Source organism: Aegilops tauschii, chromosome 2, assembly GCF_002575655.3.
Source record: "Aegilops tauschii subsp. strangulata cultivar AL8/78 chromosome 2, Aet v6.0, whole genome shotgun sequence".
NCBI lineage: Eukaryota > Viridiplantae > Streptophyta > Magnoliopsida > Poales > Poaceae > Aegilops > Aegilops tauschii.
The window spans coordinates 103871842-103890177 of NC_053036.3; the positions used below are offsets into that span (position 1 = coordinate 103871842).

At 43.2% G+C, this 18336-nt stretch overlaps 1 protein-coding gene across 2 annotated transcripts; it reads left to right on the forward strand.

Annotated features, from left to right (window-relative positions):
- Positions 1–1117: 1117 nt before the first annotated feature.
- LOC109756567 (kinesin-like protein KIN-12E) lies at positions 1118–15130 on the forward strand. Of its 2 annotated transcripts, XM_020315415.3 has the most exons (33): positions 1118–1543; positions 1878–2033; positions 2121–2204; positions 2280–2399; positions 2478–2591; positions 2720–2812; positions 2925–3085; positions 3160–3234; positions 3535–3622; positions 3703–3761; positions 3854–3917; positions 3996–4061; positions 4138–4281; positions 4383–4487; positions 4614–4849; positions 4954–5023; positions 5105–5161; positions 5399–5478; positions 5932–5989; positions 6084–6140; positions 6224–7267; positions 9992–11884; positions 11959–12066; positions 12362–12513; positions 12600–12687; positions 12803–12877; positions 12966–13202; positions 13679–13777; positions 13875–13949; positions 14051–14109; positions 14202–14313; positions 14394–14477; positions 14563–15130. In XM_020315415.3, the coding sequence occupies exons 1-33, from the start codon at positions 1136–1138 to the stop codon at positions 14716–14718; spliced, it is 6477 nt and encodes a 2158-aa protein (XP_020171004.1). In that variant the 5' UTR covers positions 1118–1135; the 3' UTR covers positions 14719–15130. The 2 variants fall into 2 exon arrangements, with proteins under 2 accessions (XP_020171004.1, XP_020171006.1); XM_020315417.2 differs by lacking the exons at positions 1118–1543; positions 1878–2033; positions 2121–2204; ... (1 more) ...; positions 2478–2591; positions 2720–2812 and having other exon boundaries at positions 3164–3234.
- The last annotated feature ends 3206 nt before the right edge of the window (positions 15131–18336 follow it).

Consider the following 18336-nt stretch of genomic DNA (forward strand, 5'->3'; position numbering starts at 1 on the left):
TGTCATAGGGTTTTGCATGTATTGCAACTAGCCACCTTCACTCGCCGCCCGTTGTGTGATTGGACCTAGCAGTCCGCCGCATGATGTTCCTCCTACACGTGCAAATATCGTTAGAGGCGGTGCACTTGCACTGCTCCGGCGAATCTGTTCATGGGATCCGATCAGCTACATGGGAGATCGACGAGGAGGAGACGATTCCGGAGACACGTTGCACCAACTCTACTTCCGCTGGAGGGCACTGCGCGTCTAGTGGTAATAATCCGTGATCCATTTCCCGTAGCATGTTCCTGGATGTTATGCGGGTAGAAAATTTAATTTTGGAGTCGACGCATCCTACCCTAGATCCCAACAATCAACTTGTTCACAAGGAATGCTGGTGAGACCGCAGATGACGTGCATTGAAGGTTGACGTCTCTTGTGTTGAATTTGAGAACCTTTGGATGCACTTGGGCAAATGATGATTTTATAAAGGACAAGTTCATTGATGTCATGGTCTTCACGGAGCGCGCTATGATGACAATGGTTCATCAGATTAGCACAAGTTGACTCCGACTCAATTTGTATCAACCCTCTCCACTCATGATCTATTGAAGACAAGGGAGGGGGGGGGGGGGGACGTGACCGCGGAGGTGGATGGGGTGGCGGTGTGGAGAAGGCAGACGGGTACAATGGGGCAAGGTGGGGGTGGAGGTGGAGGTGGTGACGGCGGTTGTAACTTGAAAGTTATAATCTTTTGTCCTAAAATATTATTTTAGATGAAAATGCAGTCTTAATAAAAAGTACACAAAAAATAACTTTAATTATTTACTAATTCCTCTGTAAAAAAAATATAAGAGCATTCAGATCACTTAAAGTACTCTATATCAGTTCTTAACGACATGAGCGGCCGAAAGGCCAGTCAAAATGATGACTCATCAGTTGCTCAGTCAGACTCAGATCCATCCACCCCTGCCTCCTCGCAACGCAACCCCAGTTCGAAATTTGAAATCGAGCGGAGAACCCCCCAGCACAGCAGCAAGACCCCGTTGGCCATTACTAGTCTCCGCTACCACCCCGCTCCCCCCTCACTCCCCTCCACCCGAGCTGAGCTCCACGCCACCTCACTCCACCTCCCGCTCCACCCCCACCCTCCGCCATGTCCGCCCCCGGCGGCGGCGGCGGCGGCCGACGCGCATCCACGACCCGCGCCTCCCGCCGCGCCGCGTCGGAGCCCAACGAGAACGACGACCTCGCGGCCGCGCCCTCCTCGTCCTCCCCCTCCGCGGCCGCCCCGCCCTTCTCGCTGCCCCCGCGGTCGCCCCTCGCGGCCATCGCCGACCCGGGCAGGAACCCGCGGTCCGCGCCGGGGACGCCCAAGTCGCTGGCGGGCACCCCCAGGGCCTGCGCGGCGGCGTCTGGGGTCAGGGATCGGAGCTCCTCGATTGGCGGGGCCGCGAAGAGGGTGTTTGATCTGAGGGATCTGGCGGCCGCGGAAGTGCCCGTGGAGGTGCCGCATTTTGAGCTCGACGAGGACCCCGCCTTCTGGATGGATCGCAATGTGCAGGTTGGTGTTTCTTTAAATAAAGGGTTGCACAAAGTGAAATGCTGCAGCGAGCCAATGATACAACGTACATGACCATCCCGTGTCCAATTAAACTAGCAAACATCACAAATAAAATGGACTATATGATTACCTAAGTATTGCCTATTGCGTGTCGTGGAAATGACCAAATCGCGTAATGTTATCCACCATCATGTTTACAGTACCAATTGTGATTTCATTGTTAATACCATGGCTGATTTTTTTTAGTATGCATACGGTGCCGTGGTTCTGAAGCTAATAGGGCTAAATGTTGGTGCCTTTCTTTGAGAAATCTAAATGTTGGTGTGATTTACAGGTTTTGGTACGATTAAGGCCAATCAGTGCCGCCGAGAGCACTGCGTATGGTCAAAAAAGATGTTTGATACAGGATAGCTCAAAGACATTGAGCTGGACAGGACACCCTGAAACAATGTTCACGTTTGATCATGTCGCATGTGAAACAATATCACAGGCATGTCTTGTGTACTGCAACTAACTTAGATTTCTTTCCAAGTAAGTCATCCTTTAGCCTAAGAAATATTCTCTACAACGATTTCAGGAAAAGCTGTTTAGGGTAGTTGGTCTACCAATGGTGGAGAACTGCATGTCTGGATACAACGGCTGTTTGTTTGCCTATGGCCAGGTAACACTAATATGCATATTTTTGATCCTGCAGAAGAATTCATCTGACATATAGTGCTACATATGGTTTTTACAGACAGGGAGTGGCAAAACTTACACAATGATGGGAGAGCTTAGTAAGGATGGCAATGAACTTAGCAATGATTCTGGTTTGACGCCTCGTATTTTCGAGTATCTATTCGCTCGGATAAAGGAGGTGAGGTGTTTTTATGCCAGGCTAGTACTTTGGTGAATGCTTGCCAATAGACAGACCTAAATCATATATTATGTGAAGGAAGAGGAAAGGCGAAGAGAGGACAAATTGAAGTACATCTGCAAATGCTCTTTTCTGGAGATATACAATGAGCAGATAACTGATCTACTTGAACCATCATCAACTAATCTTCAGGTAGCATGCTTAGTACTCCCACTGTAAAGTAGTGATCTAAGATCTTATATAGTTTACAGAGGTAGTACTTGAGAATTGATAATGCATGAATGGAATGTGATGTCTCACATTTGTTCTGTCTTGTGTAGATCCGTGAAGATATAAAGAAAGGTGTATATGTTGAGAACCTAATGGAGTGTTATGTGTCATCTGTTAAAGATGTTATGTTGTTATTATTACAGGTGAAAGAATACCGTCTCTTCATTCCATGTTGCATTGGATCTGAGGTTCTAAAATGAGCATGTGCTAACTTACATTAATGATTTTATTTATTTTTTTGAAAATTTCTTTTAGGGGGTTGCAAATAGGAAAATGGCAGCTACAAATATGAACAGTGAGAGCAGCCGTTCACATAGCGTCTTCACTTGTGTCATTGAGAGTCACTGGGAAAGGGATTCAATGACACACCTCCGCTTTGGGCGTTTGAATTTGGTTGATCTTGCTGGTTCTGAGAGGTGAGTTCCAGAATAAAGGTGACAAGTTGACAACCTTTTCTTGCCTTCACAAATACTAACTGAATTCAAACTAGGCAGAAAAGCTCGGGCGCTGAAGGAGACCGCTTGAAAGAAGCTGCGAACATTAACAGATCCTTGTCAACTCTTGGGTACCTATTGCTCTCAGACAAGATTCATGAATTTTGACACAGTTCATATTCATATTTTGTCTTGCAACATATGAAAATAACCACATTTGTGTTACACATTGTGTATTCAGTTGTGAAAATGTTATAGTTTGGTGGTGGCATCCCTTTTTTTAAATGAAACATTTGTGGAAGTTCATAACGTCTTCTAGCATTCATTACAAGGTTCTTTGTTATATTAGCATAGAATGTATTTGGGTATTAAATTGACAATTTCTTTGAAGAAGTACTGTTCATAGTGATAATCCAGCTATACCATTTCAGGCTTGTTATCATGACTCTTGTGGATGTTGCAAATGGAAAAAGCCGCCATGTGCCTTATAGAGACTCAAGGCTTACATTTCTCCTCCAGGTTCAAATTCACAATGAGTTTGAGTCTTCTATCTGTTTATGTCTATTGTCTTCTCTGGCTCATTGTATCATCTTCTCTAGGATTCCCTTGGAGGAAACTCTAAAACAACAATAGTTGCCAACATCAGCCCGTCTATTTGGTACCGATATTGTGCACCTTTATTCTTGTATTCAGTTTGTTTTCTAGATCTTAACAGTATGCTTAACATATAAATGAATTACACTATTGCAGTTCCTCCAATGAGACACTGAGTACCTTGAAGTTTGCTCAGCGCGCGAAGTTGATTCAAAACAATGTAATTCTAAGCATGTTGAAATTTTTATATAGAAAGTTTATCTTGTCGACTCATTTGGGGTTTCTTCTGTTGTGCTAGGCAAAAGTAAATGAAGATGCTTCAGGAGATGTTATGGCTTTACAAAGGCAGATAGAAGAACTAAAGGTAAGCTTTATCATGGCAACTCTCTTCTTGATTATAGAAGTGCTTTCTAGTTAAGTTATTTAATTATGTTTACCAGGATCAGTTGACATGCTTGAGGAAGCAGCAAAATGCCCCTGGACCGCCTAGCTTTCTCCTGCTAAATTCAGGCTCTGATAGAGAATACAATACTTTAGCTGAAGATCATCAATCAAGCTGTGACCTGAGTCTTCTAAAGCAAAAGGTCATATAGCATGATTTACTTCATTGGAAAATAAATAATGGTGCACTATAAATTATTTGCAAGTTGCAGCCAATTATTAATACATATATATCTAATATCAGGTTAGCCATCTGGAAGATGTTCTTGTTGGGAGCCTTAGGAGAGAGAAACTAGCTGAGTTGGATATCAGGAAGCTGGAGGCTGAAATAAAGCATTTGAATCGTCTGGTAATTCTATTGCAGATTGTTCTAGGATATTTTATATCCTTCAAAACACAGAACCTAATAATTTCTTATTGTAGCAACTATTTGTGTTTTAAAATACTGAGCGGCACCAGCTTTCTGTTTTGGCAGGTTGACCTGAAGGAATCTGATTCCCAACGCTTGAGAATGATGCTGAAACTCCGTGACGAAAAATTAAAAAGATTGCATATGTTAGCTGATGATCTAGTGCCATCGGATGGCTATATGGTTGAAGAAAATGCTGCAATGTCCCAAGAGATTCAGCTACTGCAAAAACAATTCGACGAAAATCCTCAACTGACTCAGTTTGCTTTTGAAAACAAGAGATTAATCGAGCAAGTTAGAACGTAATGTTTCAATTTACATTGAGCCCTGACAAATTTGCACACTTCATATATTTTGCTTACATGAATAAATTGGTGATAGCTTATTCTGATGTACTCATATACAGGCTTGAGAACTTCCACAAGCAAGGGGAAAGAGAGATGTTATTAACGGAGATATCTCTTTTGCGTAATCATGTATGCTTGTTCTCCCTGAACTCCCTTTTGCTCGATCTCATTTTCTCCAGTGACACACTCTTAACTTTGTTATATGTGTAGTTCCTTCATATTCTTGAGCAGAAGTATGCAGCACCTCCTAGGAATTTAGAAGCACAGGTGTGTTCTCACTTGGATATAATTTTACTTCCGAAAGTACTTACCACATGGCTATGGTTATTTTTCTTCTGTTTCAGAAGACGGTCAAAACCTTAGACTAAATTAACAGTAAACAATATTGTCACATCTTAACTAATATAAGGGAAGCTAAACTTGATTAACCACATGTCCCAAATGTAATACTGAAGAATAACCTGAATTTTTGCAAGTGGTTGATGTGCGATGCAATGCATTTAGGGTGACGAGATTGTCAAGGATCTAGACAATTGCAGGAAGGAGCTGGATGCATGCTTAGAAAATAATGTTTTGCTTGCACGGTAAGTTTTCAACTAAATCTTATCATCTCAATGCATATTTACATTTACAATAACAATGATGTGCTAGGCATGCATTATATGGTACTCTTGACTAAGACATTTGAGTTCTAGAAGACAAAAATGATTTAACTCTTCCATGGTGAGAAAGTGAATGGAGCTGCATATTTTCACATTCTCACATTTCTGTGAAATATAGAAAGTGCACAGTAGTAAATTTCATTAAAGTAACTTTATGTGAAACTTGTCCTCGCATCCATCTGTAATGAAATCCCGATGTACTCAATTGGCAGTTTCATTAATTACCCTGGGTCTGGGTCTGATTGTTTTTTCCTTCATGTATGTATACTTCATAATTATCAGGATTGGCTTTTGATACTTATTGTACTCACGTTATGTCTGCTTGCTTTGGGTATCTTGGTAATTGATGGTTATGATTATTCATGCTGTTTGCAGTGAAGTAAATAAGCTGCGCTGTGAACTGAAACAATACCAGATGTCTAGCACGCACCAAGTACGTATGCAATTTTTGTAGCCACCAGCAATTCTTTATGCTATTTGTTGTGTCCAGAATTACATACAATGTTTGGATGCACATCACCATTCAGGTTGTTCCGACGGCAGAGAAGAATTGTGGGATTCCAGAGATTAGTCAGATGCAACCCGTGAGATTTTTTGCACACTTTTGATTTATACCCAGTAACTAGATATTCACTTTAACTATTTTCTTGTTTGAACTTTATATCAGGATCCAGTGGGATGGAACTTTTCATGTTTAACGCCCAATGGTGCTGGAATGTCAACTAATATTACGGAATCAGTTCAACTCAATCTTCCTTCAGAAATTGCTAGTGGACACCAGGAATCCTGTTCTCATTTGAATCACTTCGATTCAGAAAGATGTGATTTGAATGATTCTACAAAAGTGCCAGAGTGTAGTGATGAAGTGTCTCAGTGCTACAGCTTGGCTCTTGGATCTTCACACAATGTACTTGACAAAGACACTGTTCTTAGTGGACACGTAGAAAATGAAGAAACATTGCAATTACAGCAGGATGAGATGGATCAAATACATGAAAACGTACCAAATATGGATATATGTTTGCATGGTGAGACTTTATTGTGTCATCAAGAGACTGAAATAGTGGGCTCAAGCAAACAGACGTTACAGGCCGAGTTGGCACACATTAAAAGCATAAATCAAGAGCTCAAAGAGAAGCTAGTTATTATGGCTGAAGAAAGTACCAGGCTTGCAGAGATCATTGTGGCCAAAGATGTAGAAATTGCCTCTTTATCTGAGGAATGGGAGGTTGCAATAGTTGATCTAACAAGCTTCTTGACAGATGGCTGCAGATCACTAGACGATGCATATCAGAATATTGATAATATGATTAGTTCATTTCCTTACAGCAATAATTCTGTCAGTGAACATGTGGAGAAGGCTATGAAAGTTAGCATTGAAAAGGAGAAAATAATCTTCAGGCTTCAAATTGAGCTACAAGATGCACAGCGAATGGGCAGGGAAGTGAAAGAAAAGTTGCACATCTTAAGAGGTGCAACACTTGCTATCACTGAAGCTCAGCAGTTATATAATGATGAAAGTTCTCAGGAAGCACAAAGACCAGTAAACCAAAAGGATTGCAATGTGGAATGGAAAAATTGCGACTTGTCAGAAGCAGTAGAGCATTCTCGTGATGAACCTCTATTCCTCGACAGCTTGAATGACATGAGTGCACAGCGGACTCGTAGTGAAGATGGATCAGCAGCCAATAAAGCTAATCCAGACTACCAGGTATGCAGTCTTTACTGTAGTTACATACACTGTACGGATGAATGCACCTGATATGAAGTGAAGATAGTCCATGATACTATTTACGTAGACAGCTTCATATTGTAGCTAAAACAGGAGATAACTCACCAGGATTTTCCTCATTAGTGAAATCAAGTAGGCAAGACTGTACTTTTTCTGTCAAGAATATGAAGGACCAGTATCATTTGATTCCAAATAAGCAAGACTGTACTTTAAAATTTCAATGTTAGTTGCTCATCATAAAACTTACTGAGTCCATTGTCGAACTTACCTGTTCTCATGACCGCCTTTACTGTAACTATTTGCGAAGTACTCCCTCTGTTCCAAAATAGATGACTCAACTTTGTACAAAGTTAGTACAAAGTTGGGTCATCTATTTTGGAACGGAGGGAGTACACATTACCTGTACTTTTTCCGTCAAGAATATGAAGGACCAGTATATCATTTGACTTCAAATAAGCAAGACTGTACCTTAAAATTTCAATGTTAGTTGCTCATCATAAAACTTACTGAGTCCATTGTCAAACTTACCTGTTCTCATGACCGCCTTTAACAACAACAACAACAAAGCCTTTAGTCCCAAACAAGTTGGGGTAGGCTAGAGGTGAAACCCATAAGATCTCGCAACCAACTCATGGCTCTGGCACATGGATAGCAAGCTTCCACGCACCCCTGTCCATAGCTAGCTCTTTGGTGATACCCCAATCCTTCAGGTCTCTCTTAACGGACTCCTCCCATGTCAAATTCGGTCTACCCCGCCCTCTCTTGACATTCTCCGCACGCTTTAGCCGTCCGCTATGCACTGGAGCTTCTGGAGGCCTGCGCTGAATATGCCCAAACCATCTCAGACGATGTTGGACAAGCTTCTCCTCAATTGGTGCTACCCCAACTCTATCTCGTATATCATCATTCCGGACTTGATCCTTCCTCGTGTGGCCACACATCCATCTCAACATACGCATCTCCGCCACACCTAACTGTTGAACATGTCGCCTTTTAGTCGGCCAACACTCCGCGCCATACAACATTGCGGGTCGAACCGCCGTCCTGTAGAACTTGCCTTTTAGCTTTTGTGGCACTCTCTTGTCACAGAGAATGCCAGAAGCTTGGCGCCACTTCATCCATCCGGCTTTGATTCGATGGTTCACATCTTCATCAATACCCCCATCCTCCTGCAACATTGACCCCAAATACCGAAAGGTGTCCTTCCGAGGTACCACCCGGCCATCAAGGCTAACCTCCTCCTCCTCACACCTAGTAGTACTGAAACCGCACATCATGTACTCGGTTTTAGTTCTACTAAGCCTAAACCCTTTCGATTCCAAGGTTTGTCTCCATAACTCTAACTTCCTATTTACCCTCGTCCGACTATCGTCAACTAGCACCACATCATCTGCAAAGAGCATACACCATGGGATATCTCCTTGTATATCCCTTGTGACCTCATCCATCACCAATGCAAAAAGATAAGGGCTCAAAGCTGACCCCTGATGTAGTCCTATCTTAATCGGGAAGTCATCGGTGTCGACATCACTTGTTCGAACACTTGTCACAACATTATCGTACATGTCCTTGATGAGGGTAATGTACTTTGCTGGGACTTTGTGTTTCTCCAAGGCCCACCACATGACATTCCGCGGTATCTTATCATAGGCCTTCTCCAAGTCAATGAACACCATATGCAAGTCCTTCTTTTGCTCCCTATATCTCTCCATAAGTTGTCGTACCAAGAAAATGGCTTCCATGGTCGACCTCCCAGGCATGAAACCAAACTGATATTTGGTCACGCTTGTCATTCTTCTTAAGCGGTTCTCAATGACTCTCTCCCATAGCTTCATTGTATGGCTCATCAGCTTAATTCCACGGTAATTAGTACAACTCTGAACATCCCTCTTGTTCTTGAAGATTGGTACTAATATACTCCGTCTCCATTCTTCTGGCATCTTGTTTGCCCGAAAAATGAGGTTGAAAAGCTTGGTTAGCCATACTATCGCTATGTCCCCGAGACCTTTCCACACCTCAATGGGGATACAATCAGGGTTACTGTAACTATTTGCGAAGTACACATTACCTGGACAGTCAATTACTCTATTTTGCATATTTTGACTTGCGAATAGCAAAAGTGATGTTTAGCAGGGAGCTTCTGCGCCGCTACTGATGTTTTCCTTTATTTACCTACTAAGTCACAAACTTTGTTTCTTAAAAATATACTCGACATTTTTTGACACTACACTAGTGCCAAAAAATGTCTTACATTATGGGACGGAGGGAGTAGAATTCTAGATCTACACTGAAATATATTTGAATAAAAAAATTCAGGAAATTATCTTACAATCATGTACAGGGTAATGATTGTGCTTCATGGACATGTGTTGTATCAAAGTTTAATTATTCTAACCAGATACACTCATCATATCTCACATTTGGTTTTGTGATCATCCCATGAGATCAAATGCCACACATAGAAATCTGTGCAATTTGTTCAGACATTTCTAAATCAGTAGAAGTTGATTATCATCCTTATCAGCTATCAAGATACAAAATGAATATTACATGGAACATAACCTCTGGAATCAGTTCAGATACAAGAAATTTTATATGCATACCATGGATATGTCATGGCATTCTCCATGCTTTTCTTGTTAACTTTCTTCTGGGTTATAAACAATATGACTGATAATATGATTTTTTTCCAATACCTTGTAGTCAAAGCTCGACGATGTGTTATGTCTCGTCGAGGATAAGTCAAATAAGGTTTTGGCCTTATTTTCAAATTTTGAGGATGCTCAAGAAACCATGAAAGAGGCCAACCTTATGCTCTCGGCTTTGTTGAAGGCCAATGAGGAGTTAAAGCTTGACAGAGATAATTGCAGCCAAGCAGTGGAATCTTTATTGGCGGAGAAAAGTTCTCTGGTTAATGAGTTGCAGGAGGTTGAAGCGTCAAGTTTTTGTACAACACAGAGTTACAGCAAATTAAATCAGCAGATGAATGAATGTACCAACGAGATGACAAACATTGCTACTCTAATGAAGGGATCTTTTCACCATTTGCAAAGGATTGCTACAATGGAACTCTTTGAACTTTGCTCGGAAATTATTAATATTGGGCAGGACTTAAAGAGGTGGATAAGTGATTCAAGATCTTATCTGGTAAACATTGAATCACTTCTAGAAGAAAAAGGCAGTTCTTCAGTTCAGCAGCTCCATCACCTTAATGTGAATGCTTATACATGCATGTATCAACAAGTTGATTCATTTGATCTGGGTGGCAGCAATACTATGTTTCTTCATGAAACTCAAGCAATTCCTGACAACTCTAGTAAGCATGTTATATCTATAACAGATATGGTGGATGAAGGAAAGGACACATCATCCATGCATGTAGTTCCAATAGGCAGTGCTGCTGAACTGGAAGTTCTTGATGCAGACAGTGCATACGATATCGCTGTTATTAAGAACATAATTTTCAATATTGCTCAAAAGTGGGATATTTTCGTCAACAAAGTGTCCTGCATTAAGAATGCTGAGACATATCCAGGTGTTGCTTGCGATGAACAAAGTTATGCAAACCCTCTTGCTGCACTTGCAAAATTGGATAGCGAACAAATACACTCAGCTGTTCCACAACAATGCAAGGAAAGGATACAAGATCACTCAGGAGAGGAAGACAATACTGCTCTTTTGAATGATGTTCAGTGTCTCAAGCATCATTTGGCGCAGTTAATGATTCCACTGTCTAAATTTATCAATAAAGAAGACATTATGGGGGATGGAACAGAAAATGAGAAGCAGTTTGTTACTGTTCTGAATAAGGTGCAACATAATTTGATTTTTGCCATAGATTTTTTTGGTTATCTGTTACTATCTGATCAAGAAGGTTCTCAGAATGCACCTTTGCTTAGCAGACTCCTTAATGACATTAGTAGTATCGAGAAGAAAGCTTTGACACGTCAGAAAATATGCTTACGGAATGGTGATTCTCAGGCTGGTCACAGTACAGAGTACGCATCACTAAGAAGAGACTTTGACCGGAAAAGTGATATCGCTGAAGGATTGTCTTTTGACTTGAAATTATTGCAAGAGTCTACCTCATATGCGAAGGACATGAAAGATAAAGCTGACGAAGTGTCGAATGCCCTTAGAAAGGTTCAAAGAGAACTTGAGATTAAAAATTCTGAGACAGAAGACATGTTGGCAAAACAGAAGACACTAGTAGAAGAACTGGCTGAAAATGGTGCTGCACTCATTATTTTAAGATCAGAGTTAGAGCAATATCAAGTTTCATCATCTGCGCTATCGAAGGAGAACAATGATCTGAGAGTGATGCTGGAAGAGGAAACTGTGAAGACTGGTGAAATAGAAGCTCTGTTGGAAGACAAAGCTAAGGTCATAGAGGGATTGGAGAGTGAAATTATATTGCTTAATTCTTCTGAAGAGGGACGTCTTAGGTCAGATATTGAAGAACTAAGTAATAATATCAAAATGTTATGTAATGAAAATGGAAAGCTCAAAGCAGAGATACTCAAGTTAAATGACAAGCTTGAGATGTCAATGGCTTTAGCTGAGGAGAATGAAGCTGCTGCTATTGAAGCTCGGCAAGTAAGTGTTGTGTTACTAGCGCCCTTTGCTTTCCATCCAATTTGTATGAAGTTTCACTTGCCCTGCTTTTGTAGGCTGCAGAGATAAGTAAAATCTACGCAGAAGAGAAAGATGTGGAGGTTACAATTCTTGAACATTCTGTTGGAGAACTTGAATCTACAATAACTGTTCTTGAGGAAGAGGTAAGCTGCTCATTTCTCTGATTTGTGGTGCTCACTGTTTTGATAGATTTTTCTTTGAGATTTTGCATAAGAAATGTAATATTTTACACATGGTTGCTCCGAAGATTATGGAACGTCAGTAATTTTCAGAAGATAGATGGCTAAGTAATATTATACAGCCCAAAATTTTCATTTGCAATGATATACATTGAGCCATTAGGGTGTAATCTTCTAATGGTTGGTGCAAAGCAAAGTGGTGAATAATTAGGCTTTAATGCGAATGGTGAGTTTCATCACATATCGGATTTTACTGAAGGTATGCAACCTTAAAGAGGAAGTAAGGAGCTACCAAGCGCACAAACAATCCGAAGCTGAATTTCAAGCAATTGAAGAGATGCTTACTGTAGAAAATGCCTCAAAATGTGATGAGAACGTGGAATTGTGTCCAGGGAGATGCCAACTAAAAAAGTGAGAATTTATTCATCTGATTTTTCTTAAAAGACATAACCAGATGTAATTGTATAATCATTTAGTCAAATGCATTTTTATGATAGGAGATTGCAAGCTGAGATTATTGCACATCAAGATACTAGAAGGAAGATTGAAGGACTCGTAATGGAAGCAAAACGTAAAGATGAGGAGGTATATGCAGGAGCGATCATACACGATTCACGGAGTTTTGTGTTTCCAAATAATCTTAATTTAGTTTCATTTACTAGAATAACCTTATACTAGTATGTCCTTTTCATGTACATAGATAAGGCAGTGCAAAGAGCATATAGCTGAGCTGGTCCTGCATTCAGAAGCACAATCATTGCTGTTTCAGGAGAAGGTAGAAGACCTTCAGCTGTTATATATTTGCCAACATGGTTATACAAGTATCCAACACTACACATATGCTAATAATTCTTGTCGTGCAGTATCAGGAAATGGAGCACATGGTTTCTAAACAGAACTTTGGTTCACATGAATCTAATTCTGAGGCTGTCCATACAAAAGTGGAAAAGCCTTCAGGGCGAACAAGAGGATCTGGTTCACCTTTTAGGTGCATATCTAGCATTGTTCAACAAATGAACTCTGAGAAGGATCAAGAAATCTCTTTAGGCCGCCAGCGAATTGAAGAACTTGAAGCGTTGCTTAGTGACAAACAGAAACAGGTCATACTTTTTGCTCGTCTTTGCATTGTAGTTTGGGCCAATTAACGGGAAATGGTCAACATGTATGTTGTTGCGGTTTTTGGACTTAGCAAAATTACAGCTTCTGCTATTTATTTTAGAAAATGACAGCTTCTGCTAATTAGAGAATATTGTGTCCCAATACCACATATGTCCTTAGATTACAATATGGTCAAATACACTTACTGGTTAAGAGATCTCCTGGCTAGTTGTTGAGACCATGGTTGTTGTCATAAACACAAGCATGTACTCCCTCCGTTTCTAAATATAAGTCTTTTTTAGAGATTTCAATACGGACTACATAGAATGTGTCCCACATTCACTGGGAGACAATGAAAACACAGCTGTGTTCTATCTGTTCATTTCTAATTTTCTAACTATAAAGAATATGAATCCAATATCCAGTGTAGAATGAAGTGCCTCAAAGGTGATGCTCATATTTTCTCTTCTGTTCATAGATATGCTTGCTTACGTCAAGACTGGCAGCCGTGGATAGCATGACACATGATGTTATAAGGGAGCTACTTGGCGTCAAATTAGACATGACAAACTATGCTGTAAGTTGCGGCAGCACCTCTACGGAGCTAATCAGCATTAGGGCTCATTGTCTACCAACCAGGTCACTTACATGAGATTTGCTGTTGCCATGTTTAGAATTTGCTTGACCAAGAAGAAGTGCACAAGCTGTTAGTAGCATCCCAGGAACAAATCGAACAATCGAAGGCAAAGGTAGGTCACAACCCCACTAGCAAATTTCTGTTTACATTGTCCCATCATATAGCAAGCTGACAATTTCTATCTATCGATCTTCATCTGCATTGTCAATCAAGGACGAGGAACTTGACGTCCTCAAAGAACAATTCGGCCATCTCATTCAAGAAAGAGACAGGTGACGACTCTTAACCGTTCATGCTTTTATCTTCAGTTGCAACCGTGCATGCCACAAATGACCTGATATCGGATACTTTTCTGTGCTTAAAGCTTGCTTGATGACATGGACCAAAGGAAGGCGGACCTGCTGGAGACCCAGCTGCTCGTGGAACAGCTGGAGCAGCGGGAGCAGATGCTCGAGGCCCAGAACGAAATGCTACAGGTTCAGATGACGACTTAGATCGAACTTCGGAAACATACTAGTGTTCTGTCCAACCCTGAACTTTGGTGTTCCTGCTGTAGATGGAGAAAGACAACCTCCAGCAGAAGATGATGGAGATGGATGAGACGATCGAGCTGCTGGAAGGCTCAAATCGAGTCAGAATAGTGAGCGCCGTTGCCTTCTAAGTTCTGGCATGCCTCCAGCACCTTGCACTTGGTTTTCTGATCGCCAAATGTTTTTGTCTTGCAGGGAGATAGCCATAGCCAGCGTTCGGCGGGCAGCGAGTTCAGCAGGAGGCTGGCGCAGTCGGACATGCTGGTGTCCCACGCGCGGCACGAGCGCTCCCGTAATAACCACGCGGCGGCCGCGGGGAGCTCGCGGCCGCGGCACGGCAGGCACCATTGAGACGGCCTGGCTGGCTGGCCGCAGCGCAGTACATAAATTGGACCAGGTCAGATCAGATCAGACACTGCTTGTGTTTGTTGATCGGCGGCGGTGGCACCTCTAGTTAAGTCAGAATGGCGACGGCTGCAAAGGAAAAATTTGTTGGTCTACGGGGTCTGAGTATATTTTGCGAATGTGTGCGTGGTTTGTGTATATTTTGCGCTGTATGTATGTATGTACACCTGCCAGCTGCCACATCCACACGTGGTGAGTTCCGGCTTTGGCTGCCTCCCTCCGAAGACCCAACTGCACTTTATACTGCCCAGCGCACACAGCTTGAGGCAAAGATTTGTGGAAGCACGAGTTGAAGATAGATTTGTGCGCTTTGAATTATGAGACCATTTGTGAAGCTATGTGCCTACCATTTGTGGAAGCACTCTCTCTCTTGAGCTAGTGGCATCATCTCAACCCTCCCCTACGTTGGTGCTGGATCTGGCCTGTTGGGCGGTTGCATGGGGTGGGTAGCGACGAGGGCAGAGCCTGTGGTGGGATGCTCGCGGCCGGTGGAGCCGACGTTTGTTGGTCGGAGATGAGATTGGTGACGATCCTAGACATGCTCCCTCACCTCTGTTGTAGCCTTGCTTTGTCAGTCCTTGTGGGCTGATGGTCATGGCCGGGGGCAAATCCATGCTTGACAGTGCCGACGTCTGCGCTCCTCTTTGGAGGCATTGCCATGGTTTTGACCGAGCCTTCTCCGCCTCAAGCATTGGAGGAAAACCTATGTTTGGTTCACGGTCTAGGCGATAGAGATGCCACTATGTCGTCCTATGGATGCAACTTTGAAACCTTTAGGGTACCCTCTGACTCTCCTTAGTTCAATTAAATAAACCAACTTTTCAGAAATTCACACTATGTTTGAAATTTTAGTCCATTTGGTTGAACTAAGTAGGGTCGGAGGGTACCCTAAAGGTTCCAAATTTGCATGCCTATGTCGTCCCCTCCTTAAAGAGGTGCTTCTCCCTTCTTGGGTTGGTTGTGGCAACAGGAGACATTGGTCTCACTTGTGAGAATGGGTTACCAGAGTCGGGATTGGCACGACCTCAAGAAGTGGGCCTCTGAGATGCAATGTATGCCATTGGTTGGTGCGTCCTACATGACACACATTCCAAGGCTCATGGCTATGTTCTGTTGTCCACTAGCTAACTCCTCGTAGGCGCATGGATGGGGGATGCATTGACCCAGAATCCCCTTGAGTTATGATCCTGCTACGGAGGTGCCTGGCTTTGGTCGTGACACGATCTTGATGCTCTGTGTCTCCTCATCATTCATCGCTAGAGATAAGATGACACCCCTTCCCATGATGTAAGCGGCGGTAGTACATAGAATCGAAGGAACGTGATCTAGCCGCTGTAAGGGCGGCAAGCCTTCCGGTGTCGTTCACTGGTGGCTCCCCTTCGCCGACAACCTCTTGATGACCGGTGATGACAGGGGCCACCAGGTCTCACGTGTGTGAGCGTGTGTAGCTTAAGTTTAGGGCCCTATTAGTTTAGTTTTTGGCCATTTCGATGTCTTGGCTTCAGCGACGACGATGTAGGATAAAGAAGTTTCTGATCCTTCTCCAACGAGGCATCTTCCTCTATGGCCGGTGATGGATACGTGAACTAGTCTGTTCAAGCGGGATGGCGTGACGGCTGCGGCATCCTTGCGGTGGACTTCTGTCCTCGGGCACCGCCGATGCAAGGATATTCGCCCTGGCATTGGTGCAAGGCGCGAGAGCTCGTTCGGGAGCGGGTGTCGATGATGATCCACTTCGACGACAACTGAACCTATGGTTGAAGGTTGCGAGTCAGGTTTTCTCTTTCAATGTTGTCACACAGGGGTTTCACATATGGAGTTCGATGGCGTGTCTGGAGTGCTGCCTTGTCCACCGCATCAAGCTTGGGTAGAGAGGTGTTCAGTCCCATTTCCCTTCGGTGGCCGTTGTGGCGGCGTCGGAGGTGGGTGACAGATGTAGACATCAAGCTCAAGGGGTTCTTCAATCTTAGTTGTAATTTTCTTTCTTGATAACTAGGGGTCTTTTGGGCTATTGGATGACCTATTCACGATGTATTTAGGAAAACAAACTATACGTAACCTACATTTTAGATCATTATGTTCTTGGTGAGAACATAGTTGATGCTTATGTGTCAATTGATAATGGAACAGATATGTGGGACGCACTCGAGGCCAAGTTTGGGGTCTCGGATGCCGGCACTGAGCTGTATGTCATGGAACAACTATGACTACAGGATGACTGATGAGCACTCCGTGGTTGAGCAAGCTCACGAGATACAATCATTTGCTAGAGAAATTGAGCACTTCAATTGTATTTTGCTGGACAAGTATGTTGCCGGTGGCATCATCACTAAGCTTCCACTCTCGTGGAGGAACTTTGCTACCTCTCTGAAGCATAAGAGGCAGGAGTTTTCTGTTACAGATCTCATTGGTACTCTTGATGTGGAAGAAAAGGCGAGAGCAAAAGACATACAATACAAAAAAAGACACATCCGTGACATTTTGGGCCGAACGAATTTTTTTTCTGTCATACTTATGACACTTCTATGACGATAATTGTGACAAAACCCGCTATCATCATAGATGTGGTGGGGCCCTACTTCTATGACAAAAAATCATGACAGAAAATGGGCTTTTCGTCCTGGCGGGCCGAAGACGCAGCTGCATGACATTCTTTGGGCCGTCCATGATGGAAAAAACCGTGGTAGATGTAGGGGAATGTAGTAATTTCAAAAAATTTCCTACGCACACGCAACATCATGGTGATGCATAGCAAGGAGAGGGGAGAGTGTTGTCTACGTACCCTCGTAGACCGTAAGCGGAAGCGTTATGACAACGCAGTTGATGTAGTCGTACGTCTTCACGATCGACCGATCCTAGCACGGAAAGTACGGCACCTCCGCGATCTACACACGTTCGGCTCGGTGACGTCCCACGAACTCACGATCTAGCAGAGTGTCGAGGGAGAGCTTCGTCAGCACGAAGGCGTGATGACGGTGATGATGAAGCTACCGACGCAGGGATTCGCCTAAGCACTGCAACGATATGACCGAGGTGGATTATGGTGGAGGGGGGCACCACACACGGCTAAGAACAATGTCTGTTGTGTGTTCTAGGGTGCCCCCTGCCCCCGTATATAAAGGAGCAAGGCGGAGGCCGGCCGGCCTAGGGCGCGCCAAGGAGAGGGGGGAGTCCTTCTCCTAGTAGGAGTAGGACTCCCCCTTTCCTAGTCCAACTAGGAAGGGGAAGGGGAAGGAAGGAGAGGGAGAGAGGGAGGGAAAGAGGGGGCGCCGCCCCCCTTCTTGTCCAATTCGGACTCCCAAGGGGGGCAGCCCTAAGGCCCCCTCCTCTCTCTCTCACAAGGCCCATGTTGGCCCATTAATTCCCCCGGAGTTTCCGATAACCCCTCGGCACTCCGATAATTATCCGGTGACCCCCGGAACACTTCCGGTGTCCGAATATAGTCGTCCAATATATCAATCTTCATGTCTCTACCATTTCGAGACTCCTCGTCATGTCCATGATCTCATTCGGGACTCCGAACTACCTTCGGTACATCAAAACACATAAACTCATAATACCGAT

What these genes read in the sequence shown, in the direction of transcription:
- LOC109756567 (XM_020315415.3), top strand. Translation starts at nt 1,136, where the DNA reads ATGTCCGCCCCCGGCGGCGGCGGCGGCGGCCGACGCGCATCCACGACC. An exon ending in GGATGGATCGCAATGTGCAG is followed by an intron (nt 1,544 to 1,877) that starts GTTGGTGTTTCT and finishes TGTGATTTACAG; the next exon opens with GTTTTGGTACGATTAAGGCC. An exon ending in TAGACATGACAAACTATGCT is followed by an intron (nt 13,778 to 13,874) that starts GTAAGTTGCGGC and finishes TGCCATGTTTAG; the next exon opens with AATTTGCTTGACCAAGAAGA.